This window comes from Mus caroli, unplaced genomic scaffold (genome assembly GCF_978045245.1).
Source record: "Mus caroli unplaced genomic scaffold, Mus_caroli_1 scaffold_7, whole genome shotgun sequence".
Lineage (NCBI taxonomy): Eukaryota > Metazoa > Chordata > Mammalia > Rodentia > Muridae > Mus > Mus caroli.
Genome location: NW_028227262.1, coordinates 31,909,076 through 31,931,533, shown reverse-complemented (window position 1 = coordinate 31,931,533; position 22,458 = coordinate 31,909,076). Strand labels below are relative to the sequence as shown.

Below are 22,458 nucleotides of genomic sequence, written 5' to 3'. Positions count from 1 at the left end.
TATTAGATTGTGGCACAAAATGTGTACCACTGTGGGAAAAAAATTTAAAAATTAGTTTCAGTCAATGTTGACAGTCTTCATCATGGCTTCCCTAGTTACTTTGAAGCTAGAAGGGGGTCTTCACACTCACTTCTGGGCATCAAGAGGAGACAGAATTCAAGGAAGAAGGACTTGAGGGGAGGGAGGAGAAAACTTTAGTTTTCTTAGTAGAATGAAGAGCTGTCTCCCTTGCCTTCTTGCCACGTTCGGATATAATAAACAATGTCTGGAGCACTAGCAGACAATTTGAGATCATAACAGAGTATGTCCACAGGCTTTAAAGGTAGTGGATTATAAAGAAAGAAAAAAGAACCTTGGTCTTTATTAAACATCTTAGTGTTTCTGTGCTGTCTTCAATAAGACTTCACAAAAATGGTGGTGTGATATGTGCGACACATGGCCAGTGTGACAGCTCCTTCCCAGTTGACCTTGGCTCCTCAGCTTCCACCCCTTCTGCCCCCATCCCCCTCCTGTCTGTCCTGGTCACACTGAACGTGGCTCTCAGCCTGTGTGCTTGCTGTTCTTTGTCCCTAAGTCTCTTCTCCAGACACTGCCAGGCTGACCCCTCACATCCCTCAGGTCTTGACTCACTGTTTCTTCCAGAACTTCTCGGGCCCTCAGTACATCCTTCCCAACCCACACACACCCCTCTCTGTGTTCTGTGTCTTCATCTTGGTCTCCCCACCTGAGGAATGCCCTTCCCTCAGCCGCTGAGCACCCGGGGTCATTGGGTTGCATCAGCACCCAGTGTGCTTTCGGCTCCCTGTCTCTTAGCAGATTCAGGAAAGACACAGACTCTCAAAGTCCCAGCTCCATTCCAGGTAAGGCATGGATAGTGTAAGATTCAACCTCTGGTGGCACCACTTTTACCTCCAGGAGTGAGGATTGAAGGACCCCTTCAGGTCACAGGGGCTGAGGCCTTGCAGAAATCTGAAGTACCATAGCAAAGAGGGCATTGAGGAATTCCTGCAGGAAGCTGGTGGGAGGCCCATTCTTACAGCACGGCCATTGGGATGTCTTTAGGAAGCGTAGCGTCACAGTCCAGGGTGATTTGTGGGGTCTATAAAAAGGTGAATGGAAAAACTCCTGACCCACTCTTTCATGCAGGCGCCTGGAAGAGAGAACTTTGGCTTGATTTGCAAGTGGGGGAGTTTAAAGTGCCCTAGTCCCTGCTAAAGCCCACAGCACAGTCTGAGGTGAGGCTGCCACCCAGGGCCTGCCCTGCTCTAGGCTGGCTCCAGGCAGCTGGGCACCCGGTTCTGTTTTAAGGCAATTGGGAAATCATCTTTGTCCCTCTGTCCAGGGCCTCGTGTGCTGAGATATAATTTAAATACATGAATTCTGAAACATAAGTGAATGGATTTTCATATAAATGATTTGAGATGAAAATCACTTTACTTTTTTTTTTCTTTGCCTGTGCAGGTCCCAGGACTTAGGTCATCAGGCTTAGGGGCAGGTACCGTTCCTGATGAACCATCTTACCCACCCACCCACCCTCCTTTTCTGAGACAAGGTCTCAGAAGCTCAGGCTGGCCTAGAACTCACTATGACTATGTAGCAGAGGATGGTCTTCTCACCTCCACCTCCCAAGTCCTGGGGTGATGGTGTCACTGTGCTTGGCTCTGAGAACCATTTTCAAGACCGTTCCTTTAAAAGAATAAATTGGGCAAAGCAGTGGTGGCACAGGCTTTTAATTCCAGTACTCGGGAGGCAGAGGGGGCAGAGGCAGGTGAATCTCTGAGTTTGAAGCCAGCCTGATCTACAGAGTGTGTTCCAGGACTGCCAAGGCTACACAGAGACCCTGTCTCGAAAAACAAACAAACAAACAAACAAACAAAAACATCAAACAACAACAGAAAGAATAAGTTGCATTTTTAAAATTAAAATTAGTTATTGATTTGCCCTGTCCCTCCGCAGATGGCTTTGTGTGGTCCTTCTCAGTGTCTCCAACATGAGATTCAGAACAAGTGCCTTTTCAGAACAATTATTCAAGTACTTAAGCGTGTTCCCAAAGGAACTTCTGTGCCTGGTGACTGTACCTGCTCTGCTGGGGTCCCCGCCACACATCACTGCCAGTGCTATTTGCTTGGGTGTGGTCCTTGAATGAGGGCATTGTATTCTCTGGATGTGCAGGAGGTCTTGTGAGGGCTTGCTCTTGGATTTCAGCTCCAAAAGTCAGCATTCTGCCTAGCCACCTTTTCTCTGTCAAATGGTTTTCAGCAACTCCATTTGTTAAAGTGCAAATAATAACTCTGGACTCTCAGAGCCTGGCTGGAAGTGATGATTTATTCCCTAGATGGACATAAATTCCAATGACATGCTTACAACTGCCTTCTTGCTGACTTGAGCATTTTTTTTCTTTATAGCAATGCATTGGAATTGCCTTTGTACCCCATGCCGCATAACTTCTTAACGCTGCTTGCTAGTACTGGGTTTTCCCAGGAGCCTTTACCAGGTCACATGGCCGGAAGTGCCACTGAACGCACAGAGAGCTGCCTGGGAGCCCCTCCTCCCTTTAGTTCTGCAGGAAGAGGACAAAGGTGGAACCAACAGTTGTTCTCAAAACCTGTGGGAGGAGGGGCTGGCCTGAAGTCACCTTCAGAGAGCACCTGTATTAGCTACTCATCCTTCTCACCTTCTTATCTTCCTGGTTCCGGAAATGCAACGCATTGAAAGAGAAGGAAACTTCACCCGAGAGTACAAATTAGAAGGCCAAGAGAGGAAGGGATTGCCTTAGCTTTCCAAGGCTTGCCCTGCCTTCCATGCTCTTGCCCAACACCGTCTGAGATCCCCACCCCCATCCTCCAAACCACTACTTCACCTTGTGCTTCCCTGGACATTCACTCTTCCGCTTCCTTCACCCTTAGAGGGCGTGGGCTCCTGGAGAACTCAGGCAGCAGGGTGGGGTTGGGGTGGGGGGACTGTTAAGTGCTGTTATCTGCATCGCGGGTGCTGTGGATTGCTGCATAATAAAAAGAAGATGCATGCGTCCCCAGTCCGCTGCATTTCTACAGAATTTATCTCAGTGACAGCAGAAAGTGGCTTCCTGTTGGTCCGTATTTTTATTTCTTCTACAAACCACTGGGTTCAGGGAGCCACAGTAAATAGTTCCGGGGCAGGAAGGATTACAGGAGGACACTGCTCTTCACAGAATCATCAGAGGAGATTGTCCAGTTCCTCACAAAGAGCCTGGGGTTGCCTGGGAGCCCTAGTTCTGAGAATGGGGAGTCTCAGCCAAAGAGACACAGGAACCAAGATCTTCCCTCAAGCCAGGATGTGAAGGCGGCAAAGGAAGCCGAGACCTCCCAGAGGGAGAGACAAGGACCCTCAGGGAATACAGCTCACTCTCGCGCACACACAAGGGCCATCTGTCCAGCTCTGGGTGCCTCTTAACAACAGAGAATCCCGGGGAAGTCACCAAAATTAAGGGGCTTCTAAGGAATGCAAAACATTCCTAGGGCCAGGGCCAGGCTGGCCTCCAGCCTGTGACCTTGACGTGAAGAAATAAAAGATGCTTCAGTCGAGTCGACCAACCCTCTCTGACGCTAAAGCCCACCCTCCAAGTTGCCACTGGGTCCCCAAAGACTTGTGTGTTGGGGGAAGGTAGAGCCATAGACTTGCTGGATTGTGATACTTTCTGTCCATTTTGGAATGGGTGCTGGCTTTACAACTCAGAAGGTCTCTCTCGGCAAAAAAGGATAAACATTGTCGTTTCAGCTGGGAGAGCAGAATGACCGGTAGTTCATTAGTATTCACCCGAGCAATAGTACAAATAAGACATGTGTACAGCCAGCGGTCAGTGTCCTCCACATCTGACCAACTGGAGCTCAAACATAAGCAGGAAAAGGATTGCAACTGTACTAACATTGTAGTATTTCCCATTATTAGTCTCTATGCTTTACAGTGAGAATCACTTATACTGTGTTCACATTGCTTTATGGAATGAGATCAGTCAGTGTACGGAAGCATACGGGTGACTTACATGGAAATATCACACCATTTCATTAAGGGTCTTGGGTATCAGCATCTTTGGGTAAACACAGTAGACTGAAACCAGTGGCCCAAGAAAGTGGCTCGGGAGATTATGGGTTGAATGGAAAGTCTGTTAGTTAAGACCCCCAGGCTGGAGAGTAAGACAACGGTTGACGTTGCAATCTGAAGTTTGCACACCAGACTGAGCTGGGAACTCAGCCGACTGCTGAGCAAAATGGCTGACAGTGATGTGCTTGTGTCATAAAACCCCAGGCTTTCCTCTGGAGGCCACAAACTGGCCAAGTAAGGCCCACTCACGCTGCAGAGGCCAGTCTTCTTATTCAAGGGTTAATTAAGTTATATGTTAATCTCACTTAAAATACTTCCACCATAGCAACCAGGCTGCCATTTGATCCAACAGCTGGGCCTCTGGGCCTATAAGCCAGCCAAGCTGCTACATGAAATTAGCCATCACACACAGAGATGGCCTATTCTGGAGTGTGACCAATAGTCCAAATTGCTTCATGTCCCCATGAGGAAAGACTCCATGCAAAGTGTGAGCCTATAGCAGGCCTTCCAGGACTGCTTGGGATGGAGCCATCCTCTTTTCCTTGTATCTCAGTTATGAGTCTCACTATGTAGCTCAGGCTGGCCTTGAACTCACAGTCAGGTAACCACATGCAGCTGGAATTTCATGCTTTAATGTATTATGAATCCTTGTCACCTGCGGCAATCCAGGGGACTTTTGTTCCTTCTCAGCTTTATGAGTTTATGTTATGGATTGCCAAACATTTTCTGTGAAGGAGCAATGGATATTTTGAAGGTATTGCAACCACTCAAGTAACCATCACCCATAAGGAAATAAGTGGGTGTCGCTGTTTGACAATAAAACTTTATTTATAAAATAAGCAGAAAGCTCAACTCCATTTATTTTCCTCTGCCAAACCTTTGGAAGGACACATTTAAACACTGTGGCTTCAGATTCTTTTGAGTATAAAGAAACAAATAAACAAAACAAGGAAGACATCATTATCTCACATAACAAAAAGCCCAGACATCGATAGTCTTGAGCTTGGTTTATTCAATGTCCCGGCCATCTTCAGCATTTTGGCCCAGCAACTCCTGCTGCTTGTCAAAGGCTTCTGAACTTCCCAAGGACACATGCACACTTGGGGGAAGAGGGAGAGAAGACCACAGTAACGTTCTTCCTGGAATGCTGAGGCAATCCTTGCAGAGGGTTTCTCTCACTCCCACTGGCCAGAGCCAGGGATGGTGCCTCTCTGAGGCTGGGTGAGTGACTATACATCTGTCTAAGGGGCAGGTAGGTACATGGGGAACTTCAGACTCTGCAGGTAGCAAAGGCTGTTCATGGGAAGAAGCTCATCTGGAGACAATGGCCCATGGTGTGCTGAGCCAGCAGGTGACAAGGAGAGGAGGGAACTAGCTGGACAGACAGAAGGCTCAAAGGGTACACTCTTTGCAGATCACCATGCCCAAGTACCACAGCTCTAAGGAACTGAAAGCCTCCCTGCTAGAGCAAGGCAGTATGACCATGGGGCACAGTGAGCTACTCATAACCACAGCATTAGGAAGTGAAAATAGGGGAATGAGGAACAGCCCCTGGGGGTAAGGGGGTTGGGTTGGGGCTGGGGTTAGCCTGAGAGTGCTGGAGCAGAATAGGATCTTGGAGATGCTGTTTAGGTTGGTGTCTTCTGTCAACTTTACTAGCGATCCCAGGCGTTGGAGGCTGCTCCTTACAGGCACTTCGCTGAGGAAGCCTTGCTGAGCCCAGGATTCTTATCCCAGATTTGGAGATGGCAGTGGAGAAGCCTGGGGCAGTTGTTACAACACTTTCTGCCCATCAGAGGTGGGGGAGGGACACCCCAAGCATGCGAGCACAAGGAGGCTCATTTGGCAGCAGGTGGAGGACTCACTCTGCTTGTTGGGGAGTGGACTAACAGGTGCTCAGTGAGGCAGAACCACAAAGCACTGTGAACTCAGTTTTCTAAAACGCCATGCTTATGTTGAAGATTCTACAGGCTGACTAAATAGAACTCCATGATTGCAGAGTCTGGATGCTACAGAACCAGAGAAGAAATTATCTGGGCTGGCTGTGGTCTGCTTGCCAGTGATCTATCTCTCTCACCTCTGTATCTGGCTTACCATCATCACCTTTACTGTGAAAGCTGTTTTGTATCTGTAGTCTACAAAGGTGGAAATAAGTTTGTCAAGACCTATTTTGGGAGCTTCTGGCAAGCTGGCCCTCTCAACCCCCACCTCCCTCATCCTCCCTGTTAACCATTTCCTATCCTCTTCTTCATCCACTCCTTGATAAACAGGGCCACAGGTGACGTAAGTAGAAGGGAACGTGTCTACTCGGGACTGAATGCTTGTATGCCCATCCGCTACCCCTCTTCACTCAAATTTATCTGTTGACATCCTGGTCCCCAGGATGTTGGGATGGTGTTGGGAGGTAAGGCCACTGGAAAGTGCCTGGCTTATTTACATGGATCCTGCAGGAATGGAAACAGTGTCACAGTAAGAAGAGACACAAAGAGATGAATTTTACCGTGGAAGTTGTATGAATCAGGAAGCAGGCCCTCCCAAGCCTCTTACCATGCTGGAGTCCTGACCCTGAGCTGTCAGAACAGTGAAACAGCAGTGTGTGCTGGTTAATCCTGGTTTGCACTGCCTGTTTGTCTCTGCTGCCCAAGCCAAGCCAGGACATTAGGTCAAAGCTCTCCTGACTCAGAGATGAGGGGAGATAAGAACAAATGTCCGTCCACCTGACCCAGGTCACCGATGGCAGACCACAGAAACAATTCCACCAAGTCTGGCCTAGCAAGCCAGTGAGTTTATAGTTTATTAACTGGAAGATCGGTTCAAAGGCAGCTATACCACCAGAAAGCCCAGGCTAGCATCAGTGATGACTCTGAAAAGCTGCATCTCTGGGTTCCCTGCATAACTTTAGGCAGAGTCTCCCTGCCCTGAGCATCACTGCTTTCACAAGGGGAGGGGCTTATCGATTCTGTAACTCTGGCTTTCTGGGTCTTCTAAGTTTCCTTAACCTGTGGGTTTTAAGAGCTCCCATCCCCTAGTTAGAAGGGAGTGTTCCAGGGGAGACACTTCACAGCAGGAGGGGCTTCTGAGTGGGCTCTAGAGCCAAAAGCAGGTGAAAGGCACACACAGGTGAAGTCTGTAGCCAGCCCAGCCTTTGGTCTCCTGCCAGTGTTAGTATTCTTGTCTGGAGCCCAGTGGGGAAGATGCGGTACTGGTTTCAGCCACAGGCTAATGTGCACATGACAAAACTCTTCATGCTTTGGTTTCCCCATCCACAAGATGGGATTGAAGCAGAGTAGGACTTCTAGACCATGAGGACTGAAGGAGATAAAATGTCCTAAGCAGGGCACACACTCAGGGCTTGATTTTGTCAGTGGTTACAGTCCTTGTGATCTGCCTTATGATCCCTCCACCACACAAGGAACTGTCTCTGACCTCTGTGGAAGACTAGTCTGATCGCTTGGGACTATTGCCTTTGGCCATACTCCCCAGGCCCCAAGACAGGTGATGGTGTAGCTGACCAGAATTCTGTTCTTACTCTAGAGGGAGGCCCAGAAAATGCATGAAGGACACAAAACCTTTCTAGGTCCAGGAAAGCTGGAATGTAGGAGAGTCCCAGGGTTCCACAGCACAGTTATACAAGCAGTAAATCAGGGGGGAGGGGCAGTGGGACAGGGATGGATGGCACTCCTGAGAGTCCTCGCTCATGATAAAATGGCTTTGTAGTGATGCGGCCCACTTCTGAGTCATCCAAGCTCAAGCAAGCAGCTCCCTACCTGTAAGTAAACTCAATAAACTTAGCTCACTGACTCATGAGGCTACACCTGGGTGGACTCCTTGTCTGTCTGTTGCTGGTACCCGACTAGAGTGAAAAGACATTTCTTCACATCTGCCCAGGAAAAGTCACACAATAGATACAACCCAGCTTTCCTCCCTCCATTTCTAAACTGCCCAAATTCATCATGTAATGTAACATTTGTGATTGACTGTGAGACCCTGTCTGCCTCCTGTTTGCCACAATTAGCATACCTCTATGGGATCTGGCAGAGTGCTAGACTCAGCTCTTTAACCCCATTACCCAGTGCACACAGTAAGTACTTAATAAATGTCTGCTGAGCTAAGCTGACTCCTTTCCTTAACTCCAGTCTTAGAGCTTATACTGGCTGTGATAGTCTGAAATAAAGTAACATTCTTGTTCCACTCTGGAAAGAGGAACCAGCACTTGGGGCCTGAAAATATACTGCTCAGTTTCCTGGAAGCTGGACCCTCAAGTGACAGTGGGCTGGGGATGGGTGTGGCCTCGGGATGGGTGTGGCCTCAAACAGAGCAGCTGCTTGGGGACAAATGAGTCATTTTCACTTATCTGCTCTTTGAAGAGTATTTTGATTTGGGACTTCCTGGCGCTTCAGTATCTGTGAGCCAGTAAACAGTCCCTTCCAAAGACTCCTCAGCCAGCCCTAGTGTGGTCTCCACTTGCACAGATTGTCTTAAGAGATTCCACCAAGTCTCAGAAAGTCTTGCTATTAAAGAAAAATCACAGTTTATTCTAGACTCTGGATACCCTCTGGCCTTGCTCTGTTGCCCGGTCGGTCACAAGTTCCTTATTAGTCCTCACAGCTGGATGCCTCCAGATCAGCGTGGCAGGGCCCTTAGGGATGGTCTCCTGTGTAAGGCCTCAAATTTTAGCAGACCTGTGCTTTGTGCCTTTGAGCAATCTAATCTCTCCGCAGATATTTCTCTCTTATCAAACTGTGGAACCCAGACTATAATTTAACTGGAATTCCACTTCACTGAAATTCTACTTCTTATTTCCATGGGCAAAAGTCATGATTTAATTCTTCCCTCTTTTCCTACGATGACAAGATATTTGGCCACTTAGGTAAGTCCCAGGAGAAACCTCATTCCAGCTATCATGGGCAGTCCTTTACCCCTGAGATTTCACCCTTTCTTCCATTTCTAGCCTGTAGAATACCCTACAGTCCAACAAGCAGGCCAGCAGCTGTCCCCAGAGCTTTGAGGGCCAGGTGATAGGTGAATCTGTCTACACAGATAGCTTGAGAATCAAACATACACAGGGTATGAGATGAAGGTTTTTCTTCTTTTGAAATTTCAGCAAGGAGCAGGGTGGGATAGAACCCAGGAAAAGAGGCGTAGCTACTCTTTCAAACAAACACACCCTTGACTGGTATAAAAGAACTGAACAGAGCTTGATAGGAATAACTTGCAGCCTAGAGGGACAGCTGTGGGCTGGAGAGCTGACCACGAGGGGAGAGCATTGTGTCAGAGTGGCTGTAGGCACCCACATCCCAGGAATGTGGCAATGGAGGGCAGAGGGATGCTGTGAGGGTGTAGCTTATGTCATTACACCTAAGCCTTAGCCAATCTCAGGGAGAGAGTCTATAATTAACCCCTCTTTACAACCAAGGGAGTGGAGGCTGATGGGAGGTCCATAAGCTGGGGCTACATCACTAGTGAAGAACAGACACAGGGCTCAAGGCTGGGGCTTGTATATGTGACAGGAATACCTCATCAGTGTGTGCCACACTCTCATAATCATGGAAAGGGATGGGCAAGTGAGGGAGGGATCCAGGGAGCCAGGGAGTGAGCGAGTGAGCAAGGGAGCAAATGGAGCAGCTTTCTTGGACTCAGAATGGCTCAGAGAACCCTCTTCCCAGCAGTAGCAACAACAGCAACAAAACCCAAAAATGCAAAAAGGTTACTGTTCAATACAATGCACTTTCATCTTGGAGAAAAATGTGCAATGCCAACCACTTAAATCTCTCAGAAAGGTAGGGGTGCACAGCAAATGGAGAAAGAGTCACCAAGACCAAGGACAGTTGAACCCCGACTCTTTGACTATCTGAGGGTCTTCTATTGTCCCCCCCCCTTCTTCTTTTCTGAGACAAGGTCTCACGCTTCCCATCCCCAGCTAGACTGGAAATTATTATACGAAGACTAGGATGACTCTGAGCCCCTGGTCTCCTGCTCCTACCTCCCTAGTGCTGTATTGTACCGAGGAAGCAATGTCTTGACTTTATGAGGCAGGGGATTGGACCCAGTGTATCATGCCTACTAGGCAAGTGTCTATCAACTGAGCTATATCCTCAGCTTCCCCTTTAAGTTGTGGTTCCATTTTGAGAGAACAAGATGCTGTGTCCCTCATGTCTCTTGCCTCTATGTTTCTGAAGTTCTGTTTCAGGAGGCCTAGCGGGATGATGGAGCCCTGACCCTGACTCCTCCATAACCCAATACAAGGAGTTCATATCTTCTTGAGTACAAATACCAGAACAAACACAGCCAAGTCACAAAGAGTGGAGAAAGATTTACTACCTGCAGGAGGCAATGAGAACATAAGAGTAATTCAAAACCAACACCCTCAAACCAAGAGAGCCCAGGACCTCATCTAGGAATCGTACATCCATTTACATAGTGGTGGACTCTTTTCTGAGCATGCCCATTTTATGGTTTAAGAAGGAAAAATAATAGGCCTATCTTTAGGACATGCTTAGTCCAAGGTCATGGTAAGGTAGGGTAGAAAGACAGGGGAAGACTATGGGAACGTTGAAAGGGAAACGTAGCCCTCACTCAGAGACCTAGTTGGTGTTTAAAGAAACATCAGTACAATTGATAAACTGAGACAGCTTACAGAAATGCTGTTTTTTTTTTTTTCTTGAAGACATCTCAGGTAAAATATATTGTAAAACAATAAACAGGGCATGTGTACTTAGGGCCAGGACATTCATAACCCCGAGTTAAACCTTTTCAGTACCCCTGTCTCATCCCTAAACCCAAATGATACACCCCATAAACTCATCTTATCATTTCCTGTACAGAAGAACATTCTTTAACATATGGACTGCTTAATTTTTAAGCTTTGCTTAATCACTAAACATTGCTGTAAATGATACCCTAAATGATACCCTTGGAGCCATGGGTCTCAGAGCATTGGGTCCTACACACAGCCATTGTGAAGCCACTCAAGTAGGGGAGTGGGGATCTCCTTTGGAGAAGCCCACACCATCACCACTGTGTATCAGTTATGTAATATCTTTCCCCCCACTTCCTCCCCCACCCCCTCTCTCTGCCAGCATCCACATATACATGAACGGTGTACTATCCTCATCTTTATCCCATCAACTCTATAACTTGGTTTCACTCTCAGTTGTCTTGAAATTGTTTACTCCTATGGAGTCAGTGCTCTGGCTTTACCTGACTGGAAGCCACTGAGGGAGGGACTGGAAGCCGCTGAGGGAAGCAGTTGTTAGGGAGACTGCGCTGACCTGCAGCCTCTCCACCCCCCAGGGTAGCACCTGTTTACATGATAGGACCAGAGAAATTTCTGGGCACACTCAACTTGTATCATAAAGTCAGTAGACATTGAGATATAGTTAAGAATAAGGAAAAAGATGCTTTTGGTACAGAACATGTTTTAATATAAGGATCTGCCTCTAATGGCGCTTGCCTCACTTAGAGTCTCAGACTGGGAAGGATGAACCAAGGCTATCAAGACCCACTCTCTCCTATGCTCACCCATCCAGGAAAAGTATCCCCCAAGAACCTTTGCTGTTGAGGGCTTGGCCAGAAAGAAAGAATGGAAAGGTCAGAGATCTGCCTGATGGTGGGGGGATGGGGGTTGCGGGGAGGACCTCTGGAAAGCTCAGAGATCTGCCCTGGGGAAAGACCTCTTTCAGAACAGAATGTGAAGAATTCACACTGATTTCTCAGAAACATTGTAAATATATCTTGGAGAGAATAAATAAATAAAAGGGTGTTCAGAACACCCTGGTGCTGGTAGCAGTAGACAAACCGCTGAATCCTCTCTAGTTAATAGAGAACTAGATGCAGAGAGCCAAGGAGACTCCCGTGGGATCAGCCTATCTTGGGAGATGCAGAAACTGCTGCTCAGTGCAGCCTGTGCCCATTTGGGAGCAGTCAGGTCAGGGTGTGTGGAGGCTCAAATTACCTGATTCAAATTATGACGTGCTCAGAACAGTAAAAGTCACAAGGATACAAAGCAGATTAGTGGTTTCATAGGACAGAAACTGGGAGGCGAGGGGTGAGTCTTAGTGGTTACAGGGCTGGACTTCTTTTTATGGGGGTGGGGTGGGGTGGGGTGGGATGAGCATATAATGAACTTGAGATGTGAATGCATATAATGAACTCAGATTAGAAATACACTAAGACCCACTTAACTGTATGGTTTAACTTGGTCAATTTTATGACAGCAAACTACATCTTAATAAGGATGTTTAAGAAAAGCAAAGCAAGCTAACCAACCAACCAACCAACCAACCAAGAACCAAAGATTTCTAACACTATATAAGCTGATGAGAGTCTGCAGTGGTTTGAATGAGAAATGTCACCCATCTAGTTGGTGGTGCTGTTTGCGAAAGTTATGGACACTTTAGGAGGTGCAACCTCACTGGAGGAAGTACATCCCCAGGGGTGGGCTTTGAAGGTTCATAGCCTCATGTCACGTTTGCCCTCCCCACTCGGCCTCATTTCCTGTGTGTGGATGAAATGTGGCCAGCTGTTCTCTAGCTCCTGCTGCATGCCAGGTCTTCTCTGTTATCATGGACTCTAGCTCTCTCTAAGAACTGTAAGACACACACACTGTTTCTTCCTTAAGTGCTTTTGGTCATGGTATTTTATCTCAGCAACAGAAACTAACTAATACAGAGAGAGACACAGGGAGAGGACCTGGCTCCTCTTGGTTAAGGGCTTTGCTCCCTCTGGCCTCTGGCCTCAGTCGGGCTGGAAGCTCTGCTCCCTGACCTTCAGCCTTGTAATCTGGAGTTAAGAACCACCTGCTAGGTCTGCACTGGCCTCACCTCACACAAATTCATGGTATCATGGTAGTGTTTTCTTGTTCTTCCTCACCATGAGATCCCCGTAGTAACAAGGACATACCCACCCACACCCCATATTCCCCTGACTGCACTATCTAACATCCTTCATTGGAAAAGCCCCCATGGCCATCCATCAGCTGTCTATCTTTTGACCTGAGGGATGAGACCTACTCCAGGCCCCCTGGCTTGCTTTCTGACTTCACTCCTCACAGTCTTAGCAACACATCCTCTATTTCAAAAAGTGTTCTGTCCATTTGGGATGCTGGCTGTGCTAAGCACCAGGCTAATACCAACTACTAGGTTGTCTCATTTCAATGCATTTCCAAAACAAAACAAAGCAAAACAAAAACAAAACAAAACGACGTCATAGCTGCTGATCATTGTACCGTGAACATCTTCCTTATCTAGACTATAAAGTACATGATTTGAGGCTTACCCATCAGAGAGCCCTGAAGTGGGTCCCCTCCTCAGACACAAACTATAGGACTCTTAATTTCTGTTGCTAGCTCACTGGGAGTCAGCTATGAGGAATAACATGACTTTTTCTTTTTTCCTGGCAGTAATCCTGTGGACCAAGCATACTATTTAGAAAAGATATTTTGCTAATCTTTTTACTGAGAAATATCTAACTCAAATTCCCTGCCACCTCTGTAGTTCCAGGATGCAGCCATGCCTGCCTGCTCACTACCCTCTCCCCTGTGCCCTTCCCTCTGCTTCCTCCCCTCCTGTCTATTTTGAGTGATCATCTACTTAACAGAGGTTCTACTTTCATGTATCTAAGCATGGCAGAGGTACTTCCCCATGCTGTGTGGCTCTCTGGGGCAGTCTTCTTGGGGCCTGAACTACAATGACTACTCCATGCTATGTCCTAGCCATTTCTGCTACAGATGGCCACAGGTTCTCAGACCCTTTTAGATTGGACCATCTATACCACCTACTTGGACTCTGAACACTGCCCATACTGTTGGATAGGGGATAAGTGAGGGGAGGGCAGGAAGTCCTGAGTTATCCTTCTGGAATGAGAGATGCTTTTCTGGTCAGCTTTCCTGGCAGTGAGCACAGAGTGGTATTGTTTTCCTTGGTGATTCTTAAATGCCTGCTGCCCAGCCCAGTCCCAGAGTATGCTGAGAATGTAGCCCACTGCCAGGCTGTTCTCACTTGAGATCCGAATCTTCTTTTCTCATATCTACCCTGAGCAATCTTGCTCACGATGCCAATATAGCCCTGGGCCTTTGGCACCAGTAGGTTGTATCTCAAGCAAAACATACCACAGAGTTCTTGCTGAAGGCTGAACCCTTTGTTGGGTGCAAGGGTGAACTCATGTCTTCTGTTCCTTTAGGGCTTAGAAAGTTGGGTCAGCAGCCTTGTGGAGAATGAAGCCATGGTCTCATTTCCCACCTCTTGCCAAGGAGACTAGGTTGATTACACATGTCAAAGCTTCCTTTGTGCCTTGCTGGAGGTCACCACAGATCTGGCTTGGTACACTATCTCATTGTTCTGAATGCCCAGCCACCACTAGGATGTGAACAGCTGACCAATGGAGACCCTGAGTTCTCTGCAGGGACTGTGGCTATTAGGACTATTCTGGCAGGTCCATTCATCTGCAGACCTCTAGCTAAGAAGCTCAGAACAGGTCAGTAGCCATGAGAGAAGGCAGAAAGTGTGGGGTCTGGGAGGGAGGGATGATGGGAGTTGTGTCAGAGCTGGTTTCTTCTGGTCCACTGTCACTATCACCCAGACCTTCAGTGAGGGATGGGATGATTCTGACCACATTGTCTTCAAAGTGTACCTGCTTTTTCTTGGCCAAGGAGTCAGCCGGCTCCAGTGCCAGTTCCATTAGGGTATCTTGGGTCTGCAGGACACGTGGCTTCTTGGTCCCCTTTAGGATGCTCTTCATGTGGATGAAGAAGGAGCCAGGCCCCTCCTTGAAGGCCTCATGGAAAGTATAGGTTTGCTCGGTGTCCCCAGAGCCTGTGGTGCTCACGACGCTGCTGGAAGGGTCTGTGTACTGCTCTGTGGGGGGTGCCACCTCCGGAGCAGCCTTTTTTTTCTTTCGCTTGCTCAGCAGGAAGTAGGCCAGGCCAGTGATGATTAACATGGAGCCTGAAAAAGATCTGGGAGGTCAAGACACTGGACAGACATGCCATGGAGGAAAATCAGAGGTAGAGCAAGCCTATCAACAGCACCACTGCTGTACCGTACTGTACAGCCATGCTCAGCACCCTGATAGGTCTAGCCTTCACACACCCACACCAGACTCTGGGGCTGATATGATGGCATGACACGGCTTAAAGGTTCAAAGAGGACCAGTGCTGGGGGGGGGGGCAGGGTACAAAGGAAGGGATCTGTCTGCTCTCTGTGCTCCACATTCCCTCCATATGGAGAGTTGGTCTTGGTATCGACTTTATCACACCCTCAGTTTCCCTCTCGGGGTGGATTATCAAGGGCAGGCATGTGTGATGGCTTTGCTGGATCTGGATTCTGCTGGGGATGTTGGATTTGTTGGATGTCTTCTCACTCTCAGAAATGTGGAGAGTCCCCTAGTCCCCACCCAGTAAGCTTGGGGAGATGTGAATTTCTCATGTTCAGTGGCACAGAGAGTACGGCTCATGAATCATCTGGGCCAGCCTGCAGACTCTGCTACGGGGTCTGCAGAAGCCAGGAACCTGACCACCAGTGCCCACCAGTCCTAGGGTCTCTTCAGTCTGCCTTTTCAGAGGGCAGGGCTTGTGGTTCACTCAGTGTCAGGGTGGATCCTTCTATTACTTTCTTCAGAGGCACATTTTCTAGAGAAAAGAGCTTAGTCTCCTTCAGTTTAGTCAGGGGCTCTTTTGGTCTTTCTGGTGGGCCCTGGGAGGGCAGTGTATGTATAAATAAAGAGAAATCAAAAGGAGGGTTGCAGAAAAGAAGGTAAGAGACAGAAATATAGAGCTGAGCATGGATGCCAGTTCTGGGGTTAGAAATTGAGCCACCCTGCAAGGCACTAGGAGGGAGAACAGAAGATAAGCTGACATGCTGTTTAGTGTGCCTTCCTAACCCAAGCCTGGAGCTTAGAGCTGAGTGGGTAGGTAGCCAGGAGATATGCAAGGGTCTGGGCTGAGGATTAGCCATTTCACTCTTTGAAAGTGGCCAGAGAGAAGACAACTCAGAGTCCCCGTCAAAGGTCCAACCTCTGAATGGCTACGTCCAGGAGGGCTTCACCTCAGGATGTTCCTGCTGCTTGGTCAGCATAGTGGACATCTGACAGTCATGCTCACATACTGGGTCAGAGAGGGTAGACAAGCTGGTAGGGACTCTGAGAGACAGAGCCTGCTCCTCCTACTTAGGTCACATCTGTGCAGGGCCCACATATGTCCACTACCCCTGGTGCTCCTACCTGGAATGGTCACATGCCAGACCAGGACAGGGTGGAGGAAGCAGGCCACCGACAGCAGCATGTAGGCGAGGAACTTCTGGAAGCAGCCCAGCCAGTGGGCCTTCTCCTTGGCTCTGTGTGCCAGAGACCCCGGCTGGCACCTGGGAGACGGGGTTCAGCATTATCAGGTTAGTAGAAATCATTACCCCAAAGTCCCAGCTCAGCAGAAGGCCGTGGGAGCCTGGGGCTGAGCCCTGCAGTATCTGTGATCCCTGCAGTAGCCCTTAATGGAATATCTGCAGGGGATGGAGTCACAGAAGCCCAGGGTCCTCACAGTAGGTTCTCTGGTTAGGAGGCTTCCTTGGGACACTCCAGAGGGTCCACAGGCTTCTCGCAACCCATGTGTGCTTTTAGCCACGGTTTTGACCAACAGGAAAGGGAAGCTGATGGAAGTCTTTGGAATTTGGGAGAAGTCTTTAATGTACAAGTAACAGTACAGTACAAGAGCCATCACCCCAGGACCACTGTGTGGATGGAACACTGCACACGGCACAAAAAATAAACACACTGGGATTTGGCCAGGCACAGGGCAGAACAGGCCTGGAAAAGCTTCATTTTTAAAAACTGACACACAGGGATCATTCAGGGTAAAGGCAGAGAGCCCTGATGCTGAGCAGATTTCTTTAGGGACACGGCCTATAGGTTTCCTTACAGGCAAAGTAAGACAATGCCTGTCCTCGGACCTTTGATGCTCTCAGAGCATCACTGTTCACAGGACCTTGCCTGCTATAGCTCATTGGCGCCATCTGGTGTCGGTCTGTGGGTGTATATGTACATGTCCTTGTGCACTGGGAGATGATGCAGACAGGACTCTGAGACTAAAACATTTCTGCACATCCCTGCAGTGCCAAGAATCCTTTGAGGTACAATTCAGCATAAAGGGGAGCATGCTGCTGCCTAAAGGCTGAGCCTCGGAAGCAGTTACTAGACCCCAAAGTGCTAAGGTCTGGATCTCACTGACCATTTGGGAACCTGGCTACCTGGGCTTTGTTAGTCTGAGCCCTTATCACACTGATGGCCATTTTGACACAGTGAGCACTGGTTAGGCAACAGTGGGGCCTTTGTGGTCTGAATGCTGGAAGAGGCAAAGCCAGTTACTCCACACAGCTCTGTCACCTGCAAGCTGAGCCTTCTGCAGGGTCCTCAACTTGTAGTGGACAGCTTGGACACTGGCCCAGAGACTGAATGCCCTGGGGTAGGGAAAGCTGACTTTCCCAGGGAGTCTGGGTAGAGTCAAGCTCCGACTGGATTTGTCCAGCCGAGAACAACAGAAAGCCTGTAATTGAACTGTGCTGACCTCAGCCATCTCCAGTCCTGGTCTTGCCTGTTTCTGGAAGGAGAACCAGTCCGCAGTGGCCCAGCAGGACAACCTCAGCCATGGCCTGGAGGTGAGGGATCTGTCTGGGGCTGGACTGGGAAGGGATGTAAAGATTACTCCTGGAGGCTACTCACTTGAAGCAGATGGCCAAGAGTTGAGCCACAAAGTAGGTCCCTTCACACACAGAGATGGTAACTCCTGTAAACCTGTGAGAGGGGGAAAAACGTGAGGGAGGCCCCGCTGCGGGTCCCCCACTGATTTATCAAGGTTGTCTGCCTATGTCTCTCTGATTCCCAGACATCTTCACCGACACACTGGCCAGGATCCCTGCCCCCATCTATTCATGCCTCCATTAAACATCCCTCTAGTGCTGCCTAGATGGCATACAGGTCTTGACTAGAGTGGCTGGAGGAGAGGTGAGGAAGAAGCTGAGGCCAGCAGGTGAGATGGTATTTTAAGTGGACACTGGAAGGTGTGTTCTCTGCCTGCTGATCCAGCCTTGAATCTGGGCACTGTGCTGGTTAGCTATTTTGTCAATGCCTCCATCACACTGGCCTGTAGGCAAGTCTGTGGCCGTTTTCTAGACTAGTGATTGATGTGGGAGGGTCCAGCCCATTGTGGGTGGTGCCACTCCTGGGCAGGTAGTCCTGCATTGTATTAAAAAAAAAAATCACAAGCCATGGTGAACAAGGTGGTAAACAGCTTTCCTTTATAGTCTCTGCTTCAGTTCCTGTATCCAGGTTCCTTCCTTGAGTCCCGGCCATGACATTCCTTTGTAATAGATTGTGCATGGAAGGGTAAGGTAAATAGACCCTCCACAAGTTGCTTTTGGTTATGGTCTTTATCACAGCAATAGAAAGCAAACTAGGATGGTCCTGATGACGATCCCCCCTTTCTGTCTTCTTTTCCAATAGTTTACCCACTCAGAGCTGCTAAGTGCCTTCTTGAAATTCTTTCAGGTACAATTCCATTCTCTCTGGCCTCAGGCTCTGTCCCTTGGCTTTCTTGACTCACTAGCCTGTATCTCCTATTCCTCCATTATCATCACCAGGCTGGCAAGGCCTCTGGGACACACTGATCTGAAGGTGTTTGCCCTCATCCAGAATGTCCATGCTCCAGGCATTCTAAAATCTGTCTCCTCAGGCAGATGTGAAATCAAAGGTTTCTTTCTGTTTGACTTCTCTCAATTTTATATATTTAGAATCCTTGTGAATAAAACTTCAATTTTTGTTTGAAGAGCATTCCTGGTCCATAGAAACTACATGCCATTTAAATCCCCTTATGAGTACCCATAGGCAGTACAGGGCCTTTGTACAAGCTGGTCATTTTTTTTGGAAGGTCTTACCTTCCCTCTGTTGCCCATTTGGTGAACTCTTGTTATCACAATGTCTACGAGCTTCTAAAGGATTTCTCTGTATAATTAGCATGTGAGACCTGGGCCCACCCTGGGCAGGACTTGTGGAAGAGTGCCCGTGAATACCCATCGGGGTGAAAGGTAGTGAGGGTAGATGCAATAGGGGGTTCAGGACCATTGTCTCCTTAGGGTCATGGGTCTGCTTCTGTTACTGATCAGCTGTGTGCATGTATGTAGAGACTTGGCCTTTCTGTGACTCAGTTTCTCACCTGTAAACCAGGGGTAACTATAAGGCTTCATCAATGAAATTATTACCAATTAGATGAGTAGATGTCTACAGGTTTCTTAGAGCTGTGCTTAGACTGTAACTAACTTTACATGGATGCTTTTCCTCTCTGTGTGATTATAATATTTAATTTCTTCCGTTTCCTGCTTTCCTCAGCATCTGCCCAATTCTTCCCCCTTTAGGTTTAAAATGATGGGAACATAATGATTGGAATGTACCAATCACAACCTGGAAGCCTTATAGAAATCGACTCCTTTGGTCTTTGCAATGCTTTTATGATCAGCAGTTATACTAATGTCAGTTATGAATGAGGAAGCCGAGGCCCAGACCCTTAGCCAGGACTACCCAGCTCATCGGTGGCAGGTGACAGATGGGAATCATCCCCAAACTTTGGAGATTGTGAGACTAAGAAGCACTCAAAGGTATGTGCTTTGCAGAAACTCTCAGCGGAGCCATTTCCTACATCCTGGGGCAGAGGGCCATTGAGACTTGGTGGGTAAGTGACTCATTCAGACTTTCTGCAAGGTGCTAGTGAGGGAGGGAGTGAGGGATGGCAGGACAAGGACTGGTGCTGATATGTGGTTGTCAAATTGTGTGAGTGTGAGGGGCAGGGAGACTTGAAGCTGGACTGGACCCAAGGATGACTGCCTGGGCATCGAGTCCCTTCAAGACAGGACAGAGCCCTACGGAAGAGCTGGCACTGAGGGCAGAAGGTATCCTCATTACCCAATGAACCACACTGGTGCATTACCAGTGTTTGGAGAGGAGGAAGGTTCCCCCTTGCTGCAGGGACCCAGGGAGACAGTGCCTTGACCGCACTGAGATGTGTTGTGTGCACTTGAGTGCTCCATGGGTACACAGAGCATGAAGACCAGGCAGTAGAGAGGGTCAGAAGTCGCCAGGTGCAGCCAAGTGTCAAGAAATAAGTTAGCAATGTAGACATGAGCTCTGAAGGTGGACCACAGCAGGAAGGTGGCAGATGTGAAATTTTCAGGGGCAGCACAGAGCCTACATCGAGGTAGGGGGTAGAATGGCAGCCCGGGGCAAAGGTCAGCCACAAAAGTGCAGGATATGTTAATGAGGGGGAGGGAATGTCAGCAGATGCTGCCTGAGTCCTTGTGGGCAGAAAGAGGCAGTTGAGACATTGTACAGCTGGGACACAGATCCTTCCTCCAACATTCCTTTTGCAAGTAGCCTAGGGCAGGGTTGTCATTGGCTCAGGGACTCCAACTCCCTCACTGTCTGTGACATCCCTGCACAGCCATTCCTTTCATGCTAAGGTATATTGGTGCAGTTGGTGGTGGAAAGGTAGAGCCAGCTTGGGAGGCAGAGTCCCATGCCTTAATATGAGATCTGTTGCTCACTAGCTCAATGACTTAGGTTGGCTGCTTAGTCCTGAATTTGACCATCTCTACAACTAGGACACTGTGCATGCCTCTCATTGGTGCTAAGCTAAATGATGTAATGTAATAAGACAATGAACTGTACTTGCCATGAAAGAGAACTATGTATATGTATATATGTACAGGCATATATGCATTGGTGTTGGCTGAATAAGGAAATGATTATAGGGAGTCATAGATGTTAGAATGGGTAGATAGATGAGTAGATGGTGCATAAAAGGGTGGATAGATGGTTGTGTGGGTGGGTGGATGGGGTAGGTGGATGGATGGATGGATGGATAAGGGACTAAGTAGTCAGATGAGCAGGTGAGTAGGTAAGTCTGTAGAATGGGTAGGTGGAAACGTGGTGGGTGGATGGATTGGTAGATGGAGGAGTGATTTGATGAGAAATAGGTGCATCTATAAATGGGTATATTTAGTAGGTAGGATGTATTGATGAGGTAGATTCATGGATAGATGATGGACAGGTAGATGTGTGGAAGGTTGGGCAGATGCGTTCATGAGTGTATGGAAGGATGCTGGCTGATTTATGGAATCTTCCCAAACCAGGACTTACCTTAGCATCTACTGTGGCTCCACCTCTGGATGGGGAGAAATTAGCATAGGAAGTGGGTTACCCTGTGTTACTCTGAGTAGACAGGCATGGGTGAGCTGGAACATGCAGGCAGGGGGAGCGGGTTCTTATACTCACAGCAGATAGAAGGCCAGGCTTTTGAACCGCCCCCGGAGGAAGGTCTCGGTGCCCACTCCAATCAACACTGCAGAGGAAGAGGGGACAAGACAGTGGGTCTGGGCAGACAACTCCACAGCATTGTCCTGTGAGGACTCTTGGCTGAGGCATGAGTTTCTTCCTGAGGTCTGAGAGCTAGGACAGTCCCCTTCCATGTGTATTGACAGCTGTGGTTAGGTAAAGAGAGCAGGAAGGCTTCCAGGCAGTCCCTGAAAACCCCAGGCAGAGCCTGAAGAATACCCTGACCATACAGCACAGGAGCCATTCAAGGTCCATGTGCCCTAGAGACTGCCTGAACTTCAGGTTCATGACTGGTCTCTGTGGTGGCTTCCAAGACTCTTGCCATTCTGGGCCAGGCCATTGTATGTGTTTTACAGCCTGCCATGGGTGAAAATTACCTAGGTTTTACTCTCTTGCCTGGATCATTGAGCTTGTGGCTGACATGTGGCTTCCACAAACATAAGATAGTCGCCCCAAAATTCAGAAGGTGCCTAGAATTAAGGGGATGTTCATTCTGAAGGTGACTCTCATAATCAAAAAAGCACTCACCAGAATAGAAACAGATGCTCACTGTAAATACAAGGAGATATTTACTCCCTTGTTGGCCTTAGCCCCTCTGAGCTCCTAGAAGAGTAACAGAGGGTGCTTTGCAAGATGCAATTGGAAGGATTGGACTTCTGGGCTACTTGTGCACTGACAAAGCTTCAAGTAGTACCCAAGATAAGAAAATCAATAAGCAAGGTCAGATAGTGAGTGGAAGGGCTCTTTGTCCACAGTGAGCACATTTGTTTATGAAGCAAAAATATGAAAATCGGCATATTCTTTCCTCTTGAGAGGGCTGATAAGAATAGACTAGCTCTTATCATGGCTCCATTGGCCATTGTCTATGGCCTCACAACACTCTATCAGGTGTTAAAATGGAATGCCTGGGGCCACCATGACACATGCTTTTGCCTTTTCCAGTATAGGGCAGAGATGTTGAACCTGTTGGTATGCATTCCCCGAGACAGTAAGGTTTGTTAACAGAGGAAG

General features: G+C 48.2%; 1 protein-coding gene across 4 annotated transcripts in view; it reads right to left on the bottom strand.

The window, feature by feature from the left end:
- Nucleotides 1–4,946: 4,946 nt before the first annotated feature.
- Nucleotides 4,947–22,458, bottom strand: part of Tmem72 (transmembrane protein 72) — a 31,764-nt gene continuing 14,252 nt past the window's right edge. For 2 of the 4 annotated variants that reach the window (XM_029478761.2, XM_029478763.2), the window contains 5 exons: nt 21,388–21,454; nt 21,253–21,277; nt 17,788–17,859; nt 16,297–16,436; nt 4,947–15,023 (listed from right to left, as the gene is read on the bottom strand). In XM_029478761.2, the coding sequence (XP_029334621.1) occupies nt 14,545–15,023; nt 16,297–16,436; nt 17,788–17,859; nt 21,253–21,260 (699 nt within the window). In that variant the 5' untranslated portion in view covers nt 21,261–21,277; nt 21,388–21,454 and the 3' untranslated portion in view covers nt 4,947–14,544. The remainder of the gene's footprint in view (nt 15,024–16,296; nt 16,437–17,787; nt 17,860–21,252; nt 21,278–21,387; nt 21,455–22,458) is intronic. The other 2 variants (XM_021165696.3, XM_029478764.2) reach the window with 1 other exon arrangement.